The sequence below is a fragment of the Seriola dumerili genome, unplaced genomic scaffold, assembly GCF_002260705.1.
Source record: "Seriola dumerili isolate Sdu_G_001 unplaced genomic scaffold, Sdu_1.0 BDQW01000321.1, whole genome shotgun sequence".
In the NCBI taxonomy this organism is placed as follows: Eukaryota; Metazoa; Chordata; class Actinopteri; order Carangiformes; family Carangidae; genus Seriola; species Seriola dumerili.
In genome coordinates, this window is record NW_019174576.1 from 1,461,624 (window position 1) to 1,484,745 (window position 23,122).

A 23,122-nucleotide genomic window follows, 5' to 3' on the forward strand; every position below is an offset into this window, starting at 1 on the left:
TCGATATGGATGCTAATGTTCCTCTGTATCTGTATGCAGTTTGTTTATACTACAAATTGGGATTGGGCAGGAAAATATAAAGTCAGGAATGAACCCCAAAAAGTAAAATGATAACTGTTTAATTCAGCCATCAACTAAAGGAAAGACTTCATATTCATCCCTGAACCATTTGTCAAAATTTAGCTGCGACTATGAGTGTCTGGAAACCACAGCGAGGACCACCGCCTTGATATTGACACAAGACAGAAACTCAAACAAATTTCTTCAAGTAGTATTTCAGTCCCAGTTAGGATGGTAGTAACATCTTTCCACCCATAACCACAAGACAGTCCCCTGAGTTATTATTCCTTCTCCTTCCTACTTTTTCCTTTCCTTCTTTTTCTTTTGGATTGTCAGTGGTATCCTCAGGAGACAGGTCTTGGCCAGAGTGAAAAACAGACACAGATGCATAAAAGTATTTAAATAACACAAATTAAGGCTTATAATGTATAACAGAATGTAAATTTGATTACACGACAATATATCACGTGCACAACTGGTAAGAGGTATGTTTTGAACGGACAAAAAGCTGCTCTATGAGCATCAAAGTGCACCTCTGCACCTTTTGGCCATAGCCTCAGGTCAGGTCTCAGCACAGTGTGAGTTCTGAGGAAAGGCTTAGGCCAAAGCCTCATACACAGAACACTCTTTGTAACCTGCTGGCTCTGCGTCCACACTGTCATCGAAGCATCTCCTGCTGATATCATCATAAATCATCTCTTCAAAGGAAACTCAGAGTGCAAGGCTTTGCCATCCCTTACATGGCCTCAATAATTACTGTTGCGAAACAAGGATTTTGAGTCAGACAGACACATAGAAGGGAGATACAATGAATGTGAGAGGTGAAAGTGAGTGTTAGCTTTTTAGCCCCAACCAGACAAAATACAAATTGACCTTGCGGATGCCACACCAAGAGATCAAAGCAGGAAGAGCTAAAATCCCAGACAGAGTACACACAGCTTAGTTTTCTCTGCTTTTATGAAAGTCTCAATTTAGAGACAAAAACACAACTTGCATAAGACAACACTGCATTAATCTACAGACCACACATGACACTGAAATAACAATTAATATATTAGAAATGGAAAGCGCACCTCCACAAAGACTTGTTGATTTTGTGAAACAGTGTGGAAGGCCTGGCGTGAGGGGTTGCTGGACGGCAGCGTTTTGTACAGCTCCATACTGAACGTCATGTTGTTGACCGGCTGCCTGGCTGGTCCCGGTACAATCCTGGGAAGTGTTTCTGAGGTTTCCTGGTTCTTTCTGTACGTGCAATTGAACTAGGAGGGGAATGAGAGAAAGCCAACACAAATATCAGCAGGGATCTGACATCAGATTCCATTGCTAAGCACCCTAACCCTACATGACTGTGTCTTAATGTTTGACCGCATCAAGATGGAGCAGAAAATAGGGCAGGAACCTAAGAGATACTGTATAAACAAGATCAATAAGTGGGAGACTAGGAATGGATGAGACAAAGGAAAAATAAGTCAGTAGAGAGAAGAAGATGGGGAAACTTCAAAATGGAAAATGTCAGGTCAAGTTCATGAAGCAGACATCATGGAAAGACGGTGAGATTTCAGGAGCCAGATGAGTCTTTACTGGCACCAAGGGACTCTGGGAAACAGAGTTACTTCCAATTTTGAATGATTTACATAAAGATTTAGGTGATCAGTGGTCAATGGTCAACTTTCACCCTGCGATAAAGTGCAGCTCTCACAGAGAAACCACAATAAGTCCACTGTCTTACCACTATGACAGACTGGTGCTCTGTGGGCTCTGTAAACGTCCTCTCTAACTCCACTGGGTCCTTCGGGAACAGCACGTCTCCGGATTCCAGATCCTCATAATCCACCGGCCCGCCACTCCCATCCTTAGTCTCAGCATGACTTATCAAGACCTGTGATGCAGAGAGGAGTCTGTTAGTCACAAAACCTGAGCCACGTGAGTTAGGAAGTGAAAGGAAAAAGTCTTTTCCAGATTTTTTTTTTTTTTTTTAACAAATCACAGTTGCAAGTAGTGTTGTTTAATTCAGGCAGAGATTTGATTCTTTGAGAGGAGTCGCCAAAACATTCTATGACCAATGAGTTGGATTTAAAATGTGGGAATGTCCTGTGGCCTTAGCAGTGGGACTCACACTGGACAAAAACAGAAAACATATTTTTAATTTCTCAGTAGAGCAGAGGCATGTCAGAGTCTGAGATGAGTACATGCAGCTTTAAGAAAATTCTGATCTCATGAGGTCAGAGGAAAGTTTCAATGACACTTGCAGTGTTTTTTTTTTTAAAAGTCTGCACCAAATGTTTGCAGACCTTCTGTTGGTGCCACTGCTAAATTAAATCAACAGGAGAAATGGCAGCCAAAACAGATTATCTTTGATGTTTGGGGACGTGGACAATGAAAATTAATCTCTTTTGACCAGAGATCAGAGGTTATTCCTGCATCCAAGCACTAACACAAAGGATGACCTTGGACATGTGCCCCGGTTTTCAATCTGCATTGGACAGAATATGTGTCGTTCCAAACCCCCCACCCACAAAAGAGTTTCAAAAGGTCGGGTAGGAAGTGATTCATCCCTACTTGTTAGAACAAACATGCTGAATGAATGTATTCTACAATAATGAAGATGACTGGGGATGTCAGATGTGAGTGTTTACCTTTAAATGAAAAACTATCTTAAAGATAAAAAGAAATTTCTTACTCTTTCACTTTTTGTGTAAGAACATATAAAACACGACACTGCAGCAAAATAGGATATTTTTTTCATTTTTCATTCATCCGCAAAACAGGATAAAACAGGCGTGGCGCAATAGCCATGTGTTTAGGGCGCATACCATATGGGCGTAAAAAGCCCTGAACGGCAAGTCCCTGGGTCAAGTCCTGGCCGATTTACTACATTATGTCACTCCCCTACTTTCTCTATCTTCAGCATCACTGTCAAATAAAGGCATGAAATGGGCAAGAAATAACTCCAGTCTTTGGGCATATTTGCGGAAACAGGGACTTAATGTCAAGCTTCTGATTGGGCATTTCCTGTTGCAACAGCTGACTGACTGATTTGATGAAGATACACTGTTAACTCCTGCGGTGAGATACAGACTGGAGAACATCGGAGCCCTGTATAGCCTACGAACATTAATACAAGATGTATTAGACTAGACTAACTAGCTTCCATTTTCTTTGTGAAATTCCAATTGGAAAATGGTTAACCCAGTTAGCCTTCAAGTTATTCTAATACCTACTGAGTCATGTATGTTTATCCCATATTGTACAATGGAGGGGGTCTAAAGCTAGCGTTGGCTGTCTCTCTTTCATGGTCCAGATGCAGTGATGACAATTGACCAGAGTGTCGAAACTCCCATGAACAGGTAGTCTGCTAACCTTAGCACTCAGTGCGTTACCCTGTGATTTAAGTCACGTAACTTATAGAGACATGGAGTCATCTTTGCTCATATCATAGACGGGACAGCAAACAACACACGCTTTCCCAGCTGGTTGGCTGCCTGTGTGGCTGTTGGTATTACTAACTATTTTTATTTCATCAGAATGAACATGGTCAGTCGAAAGCTAAAATTCACATCCTACGAAGTTTGACTTTAAAAACACATTCTTTGTATTTATATCATAACCAAGGAGGAGTCTATTGGTCTGACTTGTTTTAAACTACAACGTAATAACAGGTATTATACTCACAGAGTTGATGTAGAAGGCCGTACCCGTACCCTGCATGGAATATATGGTGGTCTGACAGCCAGTCAGAGGAGTTTCCAGTGTGTAGTGGGTGGCATTCACTGTTGCTTTGCATTCTGGGTCTTGGAGCGTGAGGTTGGCATGAATAAACCCGTTCGCCTGAGGAAACATCAAAAAATGGCAACATTGGATAAAGATAAAAAAGTTTCCTTTATTAACTGATTTTTAGAACAGTCAAAAAAAGCGGTTGTGTGAGACTTCAAGTTCCCAGGAATAAACAAATCCCACAAGGTGGTCTAGTTCCAGCCCCAGCTTCTCCTAATTACAGTCCATGCCAGTTTCCATTCTGTGATGTGGGCTGACTGAGCTGTCCCTGTGTACAGATGCCAAATGTTGGGAACAGTCCTGCTCCCTTCAATGTCAGCCAGTGTATACCAGGGACACTGGCAAAAACAACAGCACAATGGCAGCATTTTTTAGTATACTTATTTCCATTAACCTACAAGTGACCATCAGATCTGTGTGTTGAGACAGTGTCTTCATTCGCTATCACCATTGTAGTAATATTACAGATGCCTGCACGCATTGCGATACTTTTCAGATAACAACAACCTCACAGCATGCAGGTTTATATTTGGCATTATCCAATCACCGTGCAGACGACATTTATTCAGCCTCTTAATTGGTCTAGACACTGGTATTCTCTTGGGTTGTCCTCTGTGTTTGTTGTTTTCTGGTCTTTTTGTCACAGTTTGTCACATCTCGTCTGTGTCGCATGAGAGAACTTGCAGAAACGAACGTGGCAACGTGATTGATCAGACTGAGAAAATTTTTCAGATGTGCGACTCCAATCCACGCTGGATTAAGTCTGGTTTGGAAACAAAAGATTGAATTTGTTTTTCTTTTTTGCTGTTCAGACTAAGGAAACGAGTATTATCAAGCATCAAATAGGAGGAAACCCTGTATTTGAGTCATCTGTCTGTCTGTCTTTTTAACCGGAGGGTGCATCCCTGAACTGTCTGTTTCTGTGCTGTAAGAATTTATTCTTTAATTGATTAACTGATTGACAGCAAATACATTAATTTAATTTGATTATAACTTATTTTTAACAAGATACCTATAAACACCTGGCTAGAGCTTTACATATGCTCAGATGTGCTTGCTCCTTAGTTTCACTTCAATAGAAAATTAATTATGTTATTATGTTTTCACCCATGTCTGTTTATTTGTCAAGTGGATTATGCAAGAGTACTGAACTGAGCTTGGTGGACAGATAGGGCATGGGCCTGGGTAGAACCCATTCAATTTTGGGGCAGATCAGGATTATTTACCATGAATTCGATATTTTTCTGTGAAGTCTGGTGTATGTTGTTCGACACTGACCTTGGCGGAGGTCGGCGCTATCGAAGCGCCCCTCTCGTGCAATTTATAATTTTGTCCATCTTCCAATCTGAATTGAATCTGTGTCTTTTGTGTTGTTTTATGACAGAATTGAACTAAATAAAACTATTAATCATCATCATCTAAAAATAATCGTTAGTTGTAGCTGTATATGCTTTGAGGCAGGATCTAATATGGATAACATCATGCTGTCCACTCACTTGCAGACTCTCTTTGTCGATGCTGACCACCATCTTTGTTTCCTCACACTGCACACTGAGGCCAACACTCAGAACGCCCTGCTGCTCCTCGGGCTCTCCGTTCTCCCAGGGCCGGTCATCGACAGAGGAATGTAGCGTCAGGTACGGCAGGCCGTCAGACATGGGCGGGTGGAAAGGGAAGGGCAGTCCTGGGCGCCGTGAAGCAGTTCCTGCCCTTAGGTGAGGATTGGAGTCACGCAGGATGGAGAGCTCTGGAGGGAACATGCTCTCCAGAGGATCCACCACATCTGGAAGTCACACATGGTTAGAGCCTCATGAGGCTGATTTTACAGGCAGGGAAATTACACTGAACGACGACTATAAACCATTTCTCAATTTCACGCTCGTGAAATGTGCAATATTAGTCACAAACAAAATAGGAGCAGCTGCTGAAATATAGGTGTAACACATTGTATTTAAACTTGTATTTAACCAAGTGAACAAACTATTTCTGCTCAAGTATTATCTAAACTAAGCAGAAAATTCTTGCATTTACCTGGCTCTCTGAGTCGGATATTGAAGTGGTTAGCCACAGGAGTGCTGGTGTAAGAGGTCACTGGACTGTAGCCTTGCTCTTCTGCCCACTTGATCAAGGCTTGTGATCCTGATGGTAAGTGCTGCTTGGGGGTTTTGGACACTTGCATCAGTCTCTCTGTATTTGAGCTAACACTCACAGTATCAGAGGCCTGTGGACAAGAAAGTAATTTGTCTTAGTGTATGTTTTTATCAAAAAGAAAGAGTTGCTTCTAAAAGACCATACATTTACAAGTCAATTCCTTTAAAAGACACAAAAGGCATGATTTACTGTTCAGGAATTATCACAGATATTCAAGTTCAAGTCCTGTCCTGCACTTATTCAAGTGTCAAGTGTGAATCATGTGTATAAGTGTGAGGTAATGGGCGTGTCACAGCTCGATCAATGCTGAGAAACCAACGTTAGTTTGCTCTTAAAATGTGTCCTGCCCTGCTGTATACCCTCCCTGTGTGAGGGAAGACCGACTCCCTCTCACAGCCATTTCCCACACTTTCAACTCTCTTGAGCAAAAGCTGAGGAAAACCCAGTTTCTGACAGAAGTGAGGCCTCACTTTTATGAGGCTATCATATGACATGAATTGTTAACCCTCCCCAAACATTGGTTGCACAATCACAGCATCCTGTGTACTATTGTTGTCAAGTAAAAGTCATAGCGTGGTTTGTAACTACTAAATGTTCTTGTGTTTAGACTGACCATCCTTCAGTTTTATTTTAATACCTTGTGGACATTTCTGGAAAATTTCTGAATGAGGAATATTGCACATTATTACAGAATAACACAAACATAGTTGTAAGTGGGTAGTTAAGTTTGTAGCATTAAAACAATTTACTGTGTTTCTAAATGTGTTTGTGCCTGTTATTGACATTCCTCTCACCATGTTGCTAAGCATTACTGTCCATAATAATGATAATAATAATAATATGGACACAATGACAATATTAAGATGCTGATGTCTAGCAGGTATAATCTTTACATGTTCACCATTTTAGTTTAACATGTTAGCATGCTAACATTTGCCACAGTGTACAGCTGAGGCTGATGAGGATGTGATCATAGTTGATATAAAAACTAAATTATGGGATAATAAAAGAAATGTCGACCTGCTGGTGGCGTTAACTGAAAAGTCAGAGGATCACAACGTGATTGCAAGTCCTCCTCAGAAAGACATGAATGCCTGTACAAAATTTCATGGCAATCCATTCAATAGTTGTCGACACATTTCACTCTGGACTGATAGACTGACCAACAGTGGCATCCTTGGAGCCATGCCTCTAGCAGACCTCACCTTTAGCTTTGGCAACTTCTTCATTCTATGACAATAGATTAATTGAAGAAATAATCAATAGATTAATCAGGAAGGAAAATAATTGTTAGCTGCACGCCTAATGCGCAAGTTTCTGCTGTATGTAAGCTAATACATTAACAATTTAAATATAAAAAATGATCTAAATTCCTAACGAGAGCTTCTACGTTGTTGTATAAGGTCCAAGTGTTAAGTGGGTATAAGGAAACATACACAGTTTCTGCTGTGCACCTCCATCAGAGGCTTTGCCATCCATTTGTGCTGCTCTTTAAGTTTCCCAGGTCACTCACACAACCTGACCGACTTACTGTAAAGCAGTGACCGAGCAGCTGTACAAACACACCGCGCCTGGCAAAAGCGCTGTGTCATGGCTACGGTCGCCCTGCAGGAGTATCAGCATTACACTCTGAGGAAACACAGAAGCTCCTGCGCACGTCCACTGAAACCAGCACAGGGCCAACAGAGCCGAGGGGTAACACACAAGACAACAGAAAACGAGGTTGGCAGCATGAGTCAGCCAGGGTAAATACCAAATGTCACCTGACTCTGCACATATGAAATGCTTTGGGAAATATACAATATTGGTTTCTTTCCATTTTTACTACACTGATTTTTTATTTTTTTTGTTCCAGAAACAGGGTTTAAAATTCCAACCCTGGAGCAATTATGGTGGTTGGACAACTGCCAGTTGCCTATCAACATGATCTACAGTTAAACTATTCTTCCAAAGTGTACATAGGTGTCATATTCTTATAGTTCCTGAGGGTCCTGAGAGACCTGAGTTACAGTAATGAAGATTTAATATCAAAACTGTATACTCATGCTCAGCGCTGATATGTACGAAACCATTTTTCTAAGTAAAGGGTGCTATGATATATTGTAGTAATTAACGAGGGTTTATCTTTCGTGGGTGGTGAGGAGGTCCTAACAGCTCGCAGCTTAACAAAGGGCCTGAGGCAAGCGCTGCTCATAATTCACATTGTGACTGATGGGGCGCAAGTCAGACTTTCTGCGCAGCTAAAGCGCTGCAGTGGCCGTGGCTCTGAAAATATGTGATGCCCCCACCGCTCCTGCCCCTGGCTGTCTGAATGCGATGACAATCCCTGGAGCTGTCGTGATGAAATTTCACAGTTCCTCCTAACCTGTTATCCCCACCCTCTCGTGCAGCAGGGACCAGGCGCCAATTCAACACACATTCCGGTGTAACAAATTCTTTGGGTCAGCGGTGCAAAGTGATGACATTTCTGTCTGTGACATGCCTTGTAAGCTACTGTGATGTGTGATAAGACTTTATCAAATCACAGCGGTGAAGTCTGTAAAGGCAAAAAAAAAAAAAGAAAAAGAAAAAAAAAAAGACATCTCTGGATGGAAAGCTTTCATGTGTTGTGTTGCTGCCAGCTTACCACTACTTCCAGCTTGCCAATCACACGGTGGGCCTTGATGACCCAGTTGACAGACTTAGCGCACTTGAGCAGCAAGACAACGTCGCGATGCAGGGGGGCATCGTCCTCCAGAGGCCGTAGATCCACGATGACGTCCACCTGGAAAGCACTGCAGAAAACGACAGAGAGAGAAAGAAAAAGAAGAATTTTGGATGGTTGGGTCGACATTGTGTTATCGTGCCTTCTGTGTCTGGCCAACTAATTAAAAAGCTGGATGCATTCCCAGAAAAAAAGCAGACATATGCACTACAGACCAGATAGTACTAGAGTGAGATACAGCACAGCTACCAACACATTCCCAGATTTGTGGTCTTTTGGGTGAACAGAATAATCACTCCACTGGGGGAGTGAGAAGATTATCTGGCAACCTGTACTTATAGACCCAGTTTTGAAATATCTTTCTCAAAAGAACACGACTAAGTGAAAAGTAACCCCCCCCCCCCCCCGTCTTCATGTTAGTTCCCATCCAAAACAAACTCCACTGAGATTAGTGAGAGCATTTTGACCTCAAAAATAAACTATGACAACATGTATTCTTGGCTTCGGCTGCTTTGGCTGCTCACCTGCTGGAGTTTGGGGCCTGGAGCTCAATGATGTGCACCTCTTGGTCTTTGTCAGGTCCTGACAGGACACAACCCTTTGATGTCTGTGGCTCCACGTAACCGCCCAGGTAGTTCAGAGACAGGAACTTGGTATCAATCTTGCAGGTGTCAGAAAACACTGGATCTGAAAGTAGAAAGATGTTTGCATTACTGGTTGGACTGTGAGGCTATTTTGATCTCCCAAAGGAGAAATATGGCCACTCCACCGCAGAGGTGTCAGAGTCCGAGGTCAGCCGCAGACCAGCACCCCCTGCTTCTGAGAGGATTTCAGTGTCCTGCTCACAGAGACTTCAGTAGGGGGGATGTTTGCTTTGACCCAGCCATTCCAGCTGAAGAACAGCTTCCCTGCAACCCCGCAGCTGGTATTCCCATTGTCTCTCGTCCAAAATGCACTGCTAACAAGGACAAGCCTTTTCTTCCTTTCTTGGACGAGGTGCTCTGGTTGGCATGACCCATCTTCCTGTCAAGCTATCAACAGGGAAATTTCTCTTCTCATTATACGTGGGAAAACTAATCCTGATATTTTACCAGAATACCTCCACAATAACAGGATAATAATATTCATATACACATTTAATCAAATCTTCTAGTGTTTTTTCCTCAGCTTTCACGACTGTTCAAAAATTCGTTAACAGCTAAGAAAATACTTTCAGAGCATGAAAAGTTAAGCTCCTTCTTAGCGCACGAAGAAAACACAAGACAGATGCTTCCTTATTTGGCAAACAGAGCCTTGGACAAAGTGTAAACTGAAGGTTGGCACCTTCCTCTCCGGAACTCTTGTGGCACTTTTAAAGAGCTGAGGGGAGACCTGGAGTACAGCCCTGGGTAGGAAGCAAAGTGAGAATCTGTCCATCTTCATGAAACACTACTGAAGATGTGAAGGAGTGGAAATCTACAGCTCTTTGCTTGAAGTAAACATCATGGCACCCTGGGCTCTTGCCAAACCACAGCCCCTTAATGACACAAGCCAAACGCTTGAAGGCTGAGCAACCGCTCTGCTCTCCACAGCAACCAATAACATAAAGAGAGAACTTATCACCAGGAGTAGTGGAGCCATTATGTCTCTCCAGACATGAGCTTTGCTTTATTTCCATGTAGTGAAAGATGCTCATTAAAAACATGTCCCGTCTGAGAGCTGACGTACTGTGTAGCTGGACATGCTGTCTGTTCACTGTGTGGACCAGCCAGTGGAGAATAAAGATTTGAGAAGTCCAAGACTCGAACATACGTGAAGATCAATCATAGCCTCTCCTGAGAATCACCCTGGTGATTCTTCACAGCAGACTGCTCATCCTTCCTTATCACTGGAAAAACTGGAAAGGCATGATTTATCTCCTGCTTAGCTCAGCTTTTTTTTTCCCCACTGACATCTGGTCAACTTACTATGTATTCCCTCCACAGGAAAACATGCTGTTGTTGTTATTTCATTATTACAATTTACAAAACCAATTCAGAAACTAAATGAGTAACAATGACTTTGCAAAGAAACAAATGATGGATGTTTCTCAGGATTTTAATCCACTTGTAAGATACTGTTGGTGTCTAAATCTCCTCTTTCCAAAGTATTTAAGTTTCACTTTATGGTTTTCATGAAATCAAACCCAGTTTTTGTTGCCATTTATACTCAGATTTTTTTTTAAATGGCCATTCAGTGTATTTATTTTCTGTTACTACCTTTCTATGCTGTAGTTTACTGTCAGTAATCCTACCTCACTGTTTCACTCTCCTACAGCTGCATCAGAGCTGCCTTAAGTGATTGCTAATACAAACCTAACATTTCCTATTGTTGTGCAAATGGTGAAACCCAGGATGGTTTTTCATGCAAAAGCAGTGACAGGAAATGCAATTTATTTGCCCCCAAAAAGCTTCTATACATCAAGACAGAGTCATCAGATTACTGTTGCTCATGGCATGATGGAAGTAGGACAATTATTGAATGTCTTTATTGAAAGAAGTGTTTGTTTGGCTGCACTGTAAAGAGACGGACAGTTGCTCTTCTGTCGTATTCATGACAAATCCACAATGAATTAACTAATTGTTTCAGCTCTAATAAAGAGATCATGAGGCCAAAAACAGAGAATTTGTTTCTACATCAAAAATATGTAATCACTGTGTACTGAGTGAAACAACCTTAAATTTATTGTAATTCAGTCAAATACATGATCAGTGCACTTTCTTTATTCTTAAGGCCATAAGCAGCCACAACTCAGAATTACCACAGATAGCCTGTTCAATAGTGTGAAAGGCTAAATGCCTGTTGAGGGAAGGAAATTCTTTCACCAGAGTAGTGCATGTAAACCTCTAGCCAGGGCTCAAACACAAAAGCTAAGTAAAGTTGTGGGAGCTGAAGGGGAATGGGGAGGTGTGCCTTGGGGCCTAGAGCTATGTTTGGGAATTTTGGGGCTCTAGCACATACCTTCTCCGACTTTGATGTAGATGTCTTGAGTCATCCTGAGCTCAGAGAAAGAGGTGACTGCCCTGTACTTCTTCTGGGCCCAGCTGAGGAGGTGCTCATTGCCGTGGGGAAAGGTCTCCTTCTGGATCTGGCAGGAAAGGGAGAAGTTTCCCGGCTGAAAGTGGACCTCTGAGCCCTCTGATACCTGGAGGAGGAGAAAAGGCAGGAGTGTTAGAGGACAAAGGGAAGCTGTGATAAGCTCTTATCTCAGTTCTTTGCAATGTGATAGTGAACGCTGAACTGCAGAAGGGATAACTGAATGTTTTCTTCTGTCTATTCAACTTCAGTTATCTGCTAAAGGAAAAAAAAATATTAGAGAGGGAAGAATAGTAGTCTGCCTTCACAGAAAGAAAGATCAAATATTTTGAGTGCAACTTTTCAAGAGTGTCTATTTCTACCAGAACTATATGCACATAAAAGTCATCTCCACTACACTCATCCTTGCTTTACACAATGTAAAATGAAGAACCTGCAGGCAGACTGAAAAGAAGAGCTCAGCCTTTCCAAAATTAAACCTGCTCTCTAAACATTGGTAAAAACCTATCCTTCACACTCCATCCCAACCGTTATTTCAAAGCTTCTACAAATATGCTCAGCGTATTTTTACACATGTTCCCCTACACAATAAGGTGTCTGGTTTCCAGTGTTTATACAGCGTGTTGCGTTGCAGTGCGTCATCACAAATGTGTATGCTTCAACATGGCCACGAGGGCTGATGCAGAAGACGCAAAAAACACTTGACAAAGACAGCAGGACAGTAGGTGGTCACTTACACAAACATGGTGAAGCCACATGCTGGTGCTCCTGGTGGTTAAGCCACTTTTATAAAAACATATTATGAAGACATTCAGACTTTTTCCAGAGGACATTAACTTACTGAATACCTTTTTACTGCCCTAACCCTAATTCTTTAGGCTCGCTAGGTACTACAGTGATACTATCGGTTGTTAATGTTGTGGATCCAGCTGTAAATTCTATAAACAGTCACAAAAAAAACACAAAAATCAGGGAGAAGTCTCAACTATATGGCGGGCAAAGACGTGCTGATTTGAGTTTGACAGAGAAAACTGTATTTAGGAGGGACCACCCCTTTGGCACTTAATGGAGCTCAGCCCATATGCTTCATTTCAGAGAGATAAACATTCACATGTGCTGAAAACCTACCGAACAACCAAATGAGTCCAAGCACTCGGTCTAGACAGCCTACCTCATTTTATTTCCATGCTTGTTTTCTTTCTCCCAAGGTATCCTATCTGTATGCGTGAGCTGAGACACTGCTGGCAGGCCCAATTCAAATATTAAATCCATTTTAATCCAAGAGGAATACGAACGGCCACTTGTTCGTGATGATGTTATGAAGTTATCCCTAAATTGCAATCATGCTTTAATGATAATAGAATAACATCCCTCTGGGGTGTTTAGGTATTTCAGACATAACTATTCAAATCCCTTCATGTGCAACATCTGTCTGACCTCTGGACGCTCCTCTCGGTGTTCCTGGCATTGTCACCAGCGGCGATAAATACTGAGGCTGAGGAGACAGACTCTATCGAAGAATTCATGTTGATTTTTATTTTTAGTGCGTTTACCATGATGAGTAGGAGCACGGAGAAAGATGGCAAAGAGGAGAGAAGTGGTGCCCTGAGCCGGCGAGGAGGGGCCGGGGTTTCTTCGTTTACCCTGCCAAGTTCAGCAGAGTTTATCAGTTTAATTGCGGGAATACGACTGTAATTAGTCGCAAAGAATTAGAGGGGAAAGCCTGAAAGCCAAATTAGCTCCAGGCCTTCCAGAGCTCTGAAACCTCAGGAATTTGAAATGGGGAAGTGAGGGACCCATTCTGGGCCTTAACAAACTCTCCCTCTCCTTCTTCCTCTCTCGCTCCCCCCTCTGCATGCCCAGTTGATGGACCAAATGACTTAAAGTGCTGGAAAGCAAAGAGCAATTTCAGTCATGGTCTTAAATAGAATATATAAATATAAACATATTATACTGCATACTATTTACATAAGCTGTCACTCAGTACTGTTACTTTTGTTGCTAATGCATTCACATAAAGCAAAAAAAAAAAGAGAAAAAAGCTGTATTACATTTGAAGAAAACTGTTGCAATCATAAAAATCTGTTTGATTTGAAGTTAAACTAGAGCACAGCATGCTCCAATTAATCTATTTTGTTTATTCTCATATTAGCAATTTCTAGAAAAACATCTATAAGATCTTTATGTTGGATACATGTTGAGACCAATCAGTGATGCAGCGAAGCTCTCGTGTCTATGTAGTGTTCCCGAGCTGCAAGCAGCAGCCTCCTGCCAAGTAAAGCATAGCCTTACTATATGAAAATATAGCTCATCTCTTATTAAACAATCCATTGCCGTTATTGCCAGAAACTGTCTTGATGGACCTTGTAATGTGTTCGGAAGTTGAAATACATGAAAACTGGATATTACCTTGACTTGAGAGGAATTTCTCAGACTTGGCAGCTGAGATCAAACAAAGAATGTAGAGGAGGAGTTAGCTGGATACGCTACCATGGGAACTGAAACTCATGCTTTCATGTTTGTAATGGTAGAAACTCATGTATGTCATGTTTGTAATGGTATTTGCAGGCAGGCATGCTGCTTCAGCAACTGTTGTATTTTAAATGATATAAAATGTGTGTCATACATGTTTAAAGTGCTTTTCTACTGCACTTTTAAATTGTAAGATAACACTTTTCTCCATCATCTGTTTTGATAAAGGAACATCTGCTGGTACTGAGTATCGGTCCAGTATATTATAACAGTATATTCTTCGCCCTTTCTGCCTGTAAGCATTAACATATTATGGCCATATGTGAGGTAAAAAGGAAAATGCATGCCAAATGTTTGAGATCAATTATCATAGAGCTGTAATCCTCCACTGCATTCTCACAGGGCAACACCCTCAGCCGGGGAAATCACAAATGGCTGTTTGGAAATTAAGAGGTGTTGCAAACAGAGGAGGGTGACGGAAAGTGCAGACAGGGTTGATAGATGATATGAGCATGCAATAGCTCTCTGGTGATATTAATGTGATAAATGCTTTGGTGGCTGATTTGATCTTCTCTCTCTTGATGAGATAGAGGGAGCTAATCACGCTGCTTCGCTGCAGATGTGCATGTGTTCCTGTGAACTGGCAGGCTCTGTTGTGGAGAAAACAATACCATATGTCTTAGCGCCACTCTGGAGCGTTCCTCTGCCATTCCTGTCTCCAAATAAAAACCAATCGTGGCTACCCATGGTTTCCATGAACAATTACACTGAGGAGAGTGCTCGTGTGTGTGTGAGAGTAAAAGAGCTCATACTATAAGCCTTCAACTAATGAAAGTAATGCAGGAGTGAAAAGGCAACACTTGGCAAACAAACAATAGGCAACTCAAGCCAACAGCAAAACTTTACAGTGTTGTTCCATCAAGAGTCATAAAACATTTGGTCCAGATCAAGCCTTTCAAGCAGAGATGCAATGCAACCCTCCTCCCCCAAACCCCCAAAAGAAATATATACATTTGGCCACAAAGTCAACACAGCACACACTGCACATGTGTCTCACTTTGAATGCTTGTGTCCCTTGGTAAAATAAAATTTGGCCTGATTTCAATGTTCATATTTCATATCATTTTAGACCCCTGATGATTCCTGCCTGCTGCTGATTGACAAGGAGTACTGCAGAGAACATGTTTTACAACAAAAGTCTGGCATTTTAAAAGCCAACCAGGTCCAGTGGCCAACAGCAACAGTGTGCTCAACGTCTCTGAAGCTTTTCCAGGCAGCCCATCTGTGTCCGCGGAGCCCAGAGCACTGGGACCAGGAAACAAGGACTGGCAGGCCTGACTCAGAGTCCAATTAGCCCCTGGAAACAGCCTCTCCAGTGGAAAGGCAGAGTGAGGGAGGTCTGGCAGTGGGTTTCTGTTGTGAAGTGTTAAGCCCAAAACCAGTTACTCTTGACTCTGTTACTCTACACCCTCACCACAGCAACATCTCATCTCCACCTGAGAGCTACCGATGAAAACGTGCAGGAATTGGCAAGGTCCCTAACACACAGACTTCTTTGCATCTGTGGTGATGATACATGCACACTTCTGTGGCCGATGCAAGTTTTTAATTTAATTGACTATTTGCTAAACTCCTCCCAAAAACGATTATCCAATCAAAGCACAGCAACCCTAAGTAGGTACGGCAGGCCTGCCGAGTTTAGTTTTTAGATTACACCACATGTTGGAGCGGTGCACACGGGGCTGTAGCAACAACGATACTCAGCACTTTAGGTTTGGGAGGGTGGTGACCTTTTTGTTACCCTTTCAAAAACCGGAAAAGCAAGAGTGTGCAAGGAATGCCTTAAAAGGTGTGTTTACTGACTAAAATAAGCTTCAATTGTTCGCATGTCCAGCTAACTAGCATCCTATCTAAAGTAATAATGGAGCATTACTTCTATTGCAAAAGGGGCACATCATCGACATTACTCAGTGGGGTTACACAGTACGTAAAAAAAGATACGTGTATTGTGCTGCAGGATCAATTGTTTTGAAAATGAAAAGATTCTCACATGCGTTATGTGCCGTGTGAGAATAGAGAGCTTTACCAGCATAACAACAGTAACTGAGGGGGGCGGTACTTAGCAAATGTTCATTTGCAATTTATTCAAGTTTTATGAAAAGAGGGAATCTTAACCGTTAACAAAAAAAAGTCTGGCAATTGTTCTTCCCGCAGGATGCCGCGTGGTGTTTGAGTTTTGTGGCATGTTAAGTGTCGTGTCACCGTGGAGAGAACTTGAGAAGAGGAGCAGCGTCTGGGAATCCTCTGAGTTACCGCTATGTGCAGTCAGGCTGGTGGATAAGATACCAAGAGCTTGAACTGCCAGAAGGCTCAGTGCTGTCACTCAAACACAAAAATACTTAACACCTAATTCAGCAGGGGCCCCTGCAGTCAGTCAAAGCCATTAACGCAGCTTTGTATGACTGCAGGGGCCTCCTTCTTCACTGTTAAGATTCCCTTTATCTCTCCTCGCCACACTTGAAAAACCGCAGGATGAACAGAGAAATCTAATACCTCAGTTTTGTCTCCAAAAAGATAAGTTTTTTTTATATGGAGTCAGACGAATAGCTGAGCATCTGTAGCTACTGTAAATTAATCTAAAGACAGACATTCCTCTAATACAGACATGCATCTTATCATTTAAATTCAGAGCAACGTTTTTTTCATTTGAGATTAAGACGAAGTGATATCTTCTTACTCTGTAAAAGCACTGATGTCCGACATCATTAGACGCACAGCAACAGCTCTATATAAGTTTTAATGATGGTTGTCAGCTGCTTTCTGTCTGCAATCGCTGACAAGGGGAGACGTTTACTGTGATGCTGACCTGCTGGTCTCCACAGAGACGACCATCTCACTGGCCACACATTATCACAGCTTAGGAAAATACAAGCCGGCCACATGCGCATCCATCTCCATAAACATGAGAACAGTTCCATTACGGGAAATAATAATTAAAAGAGTGTTTGGCATACAGGCTTCATCTGTTGTGCATTTCTCTGAAAGCTATCATCCTGCTCACGCACAAGAAAATTATAGAAAGATTTTTGGTTCGCTCCAGTTCACCATAAGGTCCAGAAGAGACATATTAATACTCTGTTCTGAAGGTCAAAGGGGCTGGAATACACAGCTCTTTATATAATTTGAGTGCGTATGTGTATGTGTGTGTGTGTGTGTGTGTGTGTAGATGAGACTGTGCATAATGCAAGGGTTTTGCAATAAATATATATTCCTCTCTGTGTCACATTGGCTTTCACGGCAGGATGTTTTGCGCGTGAGAAGTAAGCAAGAAAACACTTGACCACATATGGAAATGATTTGTGTACCTGATACTGCATTCTTGCAGATTTCTGTGGTGTTAACATAGAACTGAAAATGATTACTTCTAGGAAGCCAAAGACATTGAAAAGCCTTCAGAGCATATAAAGGCAAAGACGTAAGTTTTCATAGCAATATAGTATAGTTAAGCCACAGCTGATGCTTCTGGGTCTCATTTTGCAATGGTTTTCTCATGTGATACACAAGCTTTGAACGAGGGCACTGAAGAAATCCATTTTTACATTTTTTATTAAGTTTCCCAGCGAGGCCCCCTGGCACCTTTACTAAATATGGCTGGCTCTCCAGGGGACCTGGCTCCAACTACACTGAGATACCCCTCACCAAAACTTCTTCTCTTCCTCCCCCTCATGCAAGCTGGTACTAATACAACCCTCCATTAAGCTATTTGGATATGATGAGTTAAAAGCAAGTGTGGAAGTAACTTTTTGAAAAAAAATGAAAAGTCATGGACAATAAAACACACCATTCATCAATTGAAAACATTCAGAAATTTTGTCCTTTACAATAATAATGTTGGTAGTAATGTTTGCTAATCTTGGCAGACATCAAAAGGGCTATTTGTAAGTTTTTTCTACCACTGAACGTGGTTTCTTGCTGGGAGCCAGTAGTGGCGATTGTCGCTTGAGAAGAGCTTCGGGCATCATTGCGTTTACAAGACAGGAGGTTATAATACGCCCTCTGAGCAGCACTACTTCATCAGGGCAGATTGGAGGCTCCAGTGAGTCACTATCAAAAAGTGGCAAGACAGGCTGGGGCTAGCCGGTTAGCATGCTAAATTCAGTAGAAGAAAAGATGTGATAGAGACACAAGTGAACACTGGAGCTGCTTTCAACCGCTGGAGACAGCTGTTGGCGAGTAAAGGAATGAAGTTTGATGTTGAACTTGCAACGTTTCTTCAAGACTGGTAAGTAAAAAACCGTGAATGCTAATGTTGGCTTTGCAGCACTAGTAGAACTTACAAATAGCTCCTTTAAATAGATGCTGTGTAACTAACCTTAAACAGTCAGGTTGCTGACTATTCTTTAACTCTGATCCCCTTACACTACATTTCAGCATATCACACAAATAACATGAAAAGGTCTTTAAAGCAACCACCTCAAAAGAATCTTGGGAAATGAAGGCAAATTCCATGAGCTGTTGTCCTGTAATAACCACTGGTGGCCACAGCGGCCACTATTCAGCAAAAACTTACGTAGGCTCAGTGATGGAGCCAGCCACAGTGATGAACACTTCTTTTTTGAATGAGTGTCCTGCTGAAATTTGGGTCAACTTCTTCCTCTGCAAGATCCAAATTATTTACAAACCAGTTGACAATCTACAGTTTTGAGGATTTCAGCATATTATCAGCGGGCGATAGGATAGATCAACTCCCTCCTCAGCAGAGTTTTAGTGGTTTAGTGTTTGTTACCACACACTCCCCGTTGTTAGGGTTTTCGTGGTACGCGGATACGCTCTGAATGATTTGAACAGCTGCCAAGCTATCAACAGGACTGTTTAGAGGAGGGCGGGAGGCGGTGGGGATATGGGCCTGTGGTTGCAGAGTGAGAATAAAGCTGACAAAGCACATTTCACCTTTTCAGATAAACACACTCTACACCATGATGTGAGGGAGCGATACAGGTATCAAATTCTTTGATATGAATGAAAGAATATTCATATGAATCAAACTCGTACTGCCCTAAAGTCTACATCTAATCCATTTCTGAGAAGAGTTCACAGTTTAGCAGATGAAACATTATATATGAACATAAAGAGACCAATACCTAGCCACAATGACTGTGCGGATCCAACTTTTATCATGGGAAACTTGTTTTGGAGTGTGGAAAGGACTCCTTCACAGATTTACATCACTTGAAGTATTTTACTGAGAGTAGATGGCTACTGAAATGGGAATACAGCTTAGCCTGTGAGGAAATGAATACACAGTTTTAGGGAAGTAGGACTTAAAGGCTTTTAGTGATGCTGGACTCACATGAAAGGTACGTTTGATGCCCAGGGCCAGGTTCTCTGTCTTGATCTCCCAGATCAGTGGTTGGGGGGAGTTAAGCACAAAGACCAGGGGCTTCTGGTGGCGCAGCAGAGACTGGATGGGCTTCAGATGCAACTCAACCTGGTAAGGCACAAAAGACACATAAAGGAACAGCACATTGGTATAGCATTATGAGTATACTGAGAGATAAGGACATAAACATAGAAAAATCACTGCAAGATCAGTCACAGTACATCACATGATCCCATTCACACATGGTACATATGTTAAAGCTTTGATTTTCTCATGTTTACTTAAATATAATCAAAAATATCAAGCGTTACACAGTTGCCATCCTGGTGTAATTGCAGCACTATCACGTTGTAGATTGTTCTTTTTTTATCAGGCTTTGTGGTTGTTTATGTACTCACTTTGCTGATAAACTCACAAAGACGGCATGCTGTGTTCTCCCTAAAAGGCACTTGCTTAGCTCTGATATGTAGCCTCAGCGGGATCTGAACTTTCACACAGTGGAGTCTTTGTTAACAGAGGAAAAAAAAAAAAATTGCGAGTGGTGGGTCTCTGTTACCATCTCTACAGCATGCAACTATGCCTTTGGTGCTCAGACTGCCATTAAAACAGATTTTCACAGTCTGTTGGTGAGGCGCGGGGAAAACAAACTTGATGTTTTGGGACCTGAACTGTTGTTTTTTTTTTGTTTTCAGCATCACACTTGTCTGGATCACTTGGACCAAATCTAGTCAGGTGGTTCAGGGTCTGAGCATTCACTCAACCTTAACACGTCTCAGGCAGGGATCTGGCTTTCCATCATCTTCCTTTAATTCTTAAAATATTTCTTTATAGTTGGTAAACATCATCATCAGCAGTACTTACTTGTTGTTGTTAAAAACCCTCAGTTGTTCTCACAAGCACCATTAAGAACTGACACTCCTCTTTAAACTTCTTTCCCTCTGTATTCCCAGACTAATCACATTAGTCCAATTCTGTGTGTCAGCAGTAAAAGCCTGTAAATCACTAATTCAACCCACAAGGATTCACATTATATGATAAAACAATCCCCACAGTAACTTAATCGGTCATGCCTCGCAAAAAACATTGGCTGTTGCTTTTAACAATGAATGCGGCCTTTGAGCCTCATAGCAGCTAATAATGGAACAAATAATCTATAATTACATTGATGGAGATTGTAAAAAAATAGTTGAGAGTTTAATATTAGGAGTGTTTGAATGAGTTAGAACCATGAAAAACTGTAGAGAACATTCATACCAGTAACTTGTTGGATGTGGTTATGGTGTGTATACAATAAAAAAAAACTATTTTGTGGTACAGTGCTTTTCTGCTACAATCATATGCTCTTTATTTTGGTCACTACAAATCATATTTACAAACAGTTCTGTTCTCTTTTAGACTGATTTGTTTAAAGGAAAAAAATAAACCACTTATATAACAGTCTGTTATGGGTCCTGAACCAGATTAAATACTGAATACAGAGTGAAAAACACTCTTCTTTCATCCCATCATTATTTTCCATATGTCTCCCTGCTGCACTGATATTTTCATGTGCTGTGAGTGGGGCTGAAATTTGAAACAGTGCTATTTTCAAATTAGTTCTATCACAAATCATGAATAGTATCATAGCAAACAATTAAGAGGTCAAACTGTTTGAATTTGCTGGCTACTGACACCAGCATATGGCAAATGGAGTTAGGTGCACCTAGTGATTTTTTTTCTGTTAGAATAGTTCAGTCAAATATCCAAACTTTTAGTGACATTGTCAGACGTGACTTACCAGCAGTTTGTCATAATTATTTTGTCAGTATTAGGTGGCCACTCAAAATTATAAACCAAGTCAAGTCTACCACTACAGTGATGTGCTTAATTTGTCAAATTTACAGTCAAACTGACTGTGTTTAATAAAAGTTCAGGAGTCCTCAAAGGACATAAACGACAAGCAGCTGCAAGCTTTTATCAGATTTCTTTCATGTGAAAACAAGATAAGAATTTGGTTACACTCAAAACAAACCCATCTTTTATGCCAACATGGATGAAAAAGGCACATACCCGAAACGCCGTGTACATTTATTTCAACTAATGCCACAGCAACATTTTGGCGAATGACCTTCTTTGGGATAAAATACAGCAGTCACCCGACTGGCATTTATACCAATACGATTTCTTTGTTTCACGTTTCTTGATTATGTAGACTCTTGGATCTCATCACAGCTTTATTTGATTACCCTGATTTGTAACACTCAGTTGGTATAGATTTTCTTCCCCCTTTTTTTGGAAGTCTTCATGTTTCTAATTGGGCAAACTTAATCAGCGGATGAAGGTCAAATGGTGATACAATGAAAAGCTCCTACTAAATAGACCTAAACAGAGAAGTACTGTTTGACACAAATACATACCTGGTATTTATTTTTCAGACAATAATCACAATTATGATTGCAATTACAATAATACAGAAAAATTACTGTTTGATATTCTCTTGATATCGTTAACTCTCATTAGGCGAGATACACACATTGTCTGTACTTCACCGAGCCAAGTCCCTCACCAGAGATGTTGTATTCCACCCATGAAAGTGTGATTTTTATATTCTGTGTATTCTGACAGATACTCTGCGTTCAAAGACTTGTCACTGCGATGCCGCATGAAACCATTTAACAAGAGACACTGACAGCATAGACATTGCACAGCATTGAGTGAACATGAAGCATCAAAGCCTAATTATCAGACCTCCACAGATGTAAGCCCTGGAGGGGAGCAAGACAAAAGAGAGTGTTTAGAGATGTGGTCCATGAAAGTGCTGCAAAAATCATTAAAAATTCCCTCAGAGACACAGAAATGGAAGAAATTACTGAACACTTATCTATGAGGCAAACTGGATGGTGATCCAAACAAACACATCAGAGACTCAAAGACTCACTGAGTCCCCCCCCCCCCCCTTCCTTAGTCCAGACTCTGGAAAAAGCGTGTGCATCGCTCCTCTGAGAATAACAACAACCAAGATATAATCATACCTGGCTTGGCTTTGAGGCCTTGGCTTTGAGAGATGGGAGAGGGAGGCAGAAGGAGAATGAGAGTGAGGGAGAGAGTTGTAAAAGATGAGGAATTTTAAACCCAGACAGAAACGTTTCCAGAAGACGTGAGTCACCTGCAAACACACGCATAAACAGAGAGGAAGAGGAGGGAGAGGAAGTGCCAAGAGGCACTGAGGGTGAAAAAAGGGAAAACTGTGGTAAATGTCACTTTCAAGGTTCACTGTGATAACACCAGTCAAAATCAGTTCTGGGTTACAGACTGTAAGCAAGCAGCAGCTGATGCGCATCTCTGCCCACGGAGCTGCTGTCATGAGGCTTGGTAAGATCGGTGCTCATAACAAGTGACCTTGTCACACAGCCGGGGGTGTGAAGAGAAGAGGTGCAGAAACACCAGGCATCAAAGTACCTAGAGAGAGAGGTCTGCTGGGGACAGGAGGCCGCTCCTGATTGATTATCAGGAGGCTGGCACAGGGATTTGGAGGTCCAGTGTACATT

At 41.6% G+C, this 23,122-nt stretch overlaps 1 protein-coding gene across 1 annotated transcript in view; it reads right to left on the reverse strand.

Moving 5' to 3' along the window:
• The window catches only part of tgfbr3 (transforming growth factor beta receptor 3), a 69,938-nt gene that overhangs the window by 14,646 nt on the left and 32,170 nt on the right, over positions 1-23,122 (reverse strand). Inside the window, exons 4-12 of the mRNA XM_022759223.1 lie at positions 19,566-19,703; positions 11,669-11,852; positions 9,214-9,376; positions 8,612-8,759; positions 5,866-6,055; positions 5,331-5,617; positions 3,733-3,888; positions 1,790-1,939; positions 1,134-1,319 (exon numbers count right to left, since the gene is read on the reverse strand). Coding sequence (XP_022614944.1) covers positions 1,134-1,319; positions 1,790-1,939; positions 3,733-3,888; positions 5,331-5,617; positions 5,866-6,055; positions 8,612-8,759; positions 9,214-9,376; positions 11,669-11,852; positions 19,566-19,703 — 1,602 coding nt within the window. The remainder of the gene's footprint in view (positions 1-1,133; positions 1,320-1,789; positions 1,940-3,732; positions 3,889-5,330; positions 5,618-5,865; positions 6,056-8,611; positions 8,760-9,213; positions 9,377-11,668; positions 11,853-19,565; positions 19,704-23,122) is intronic.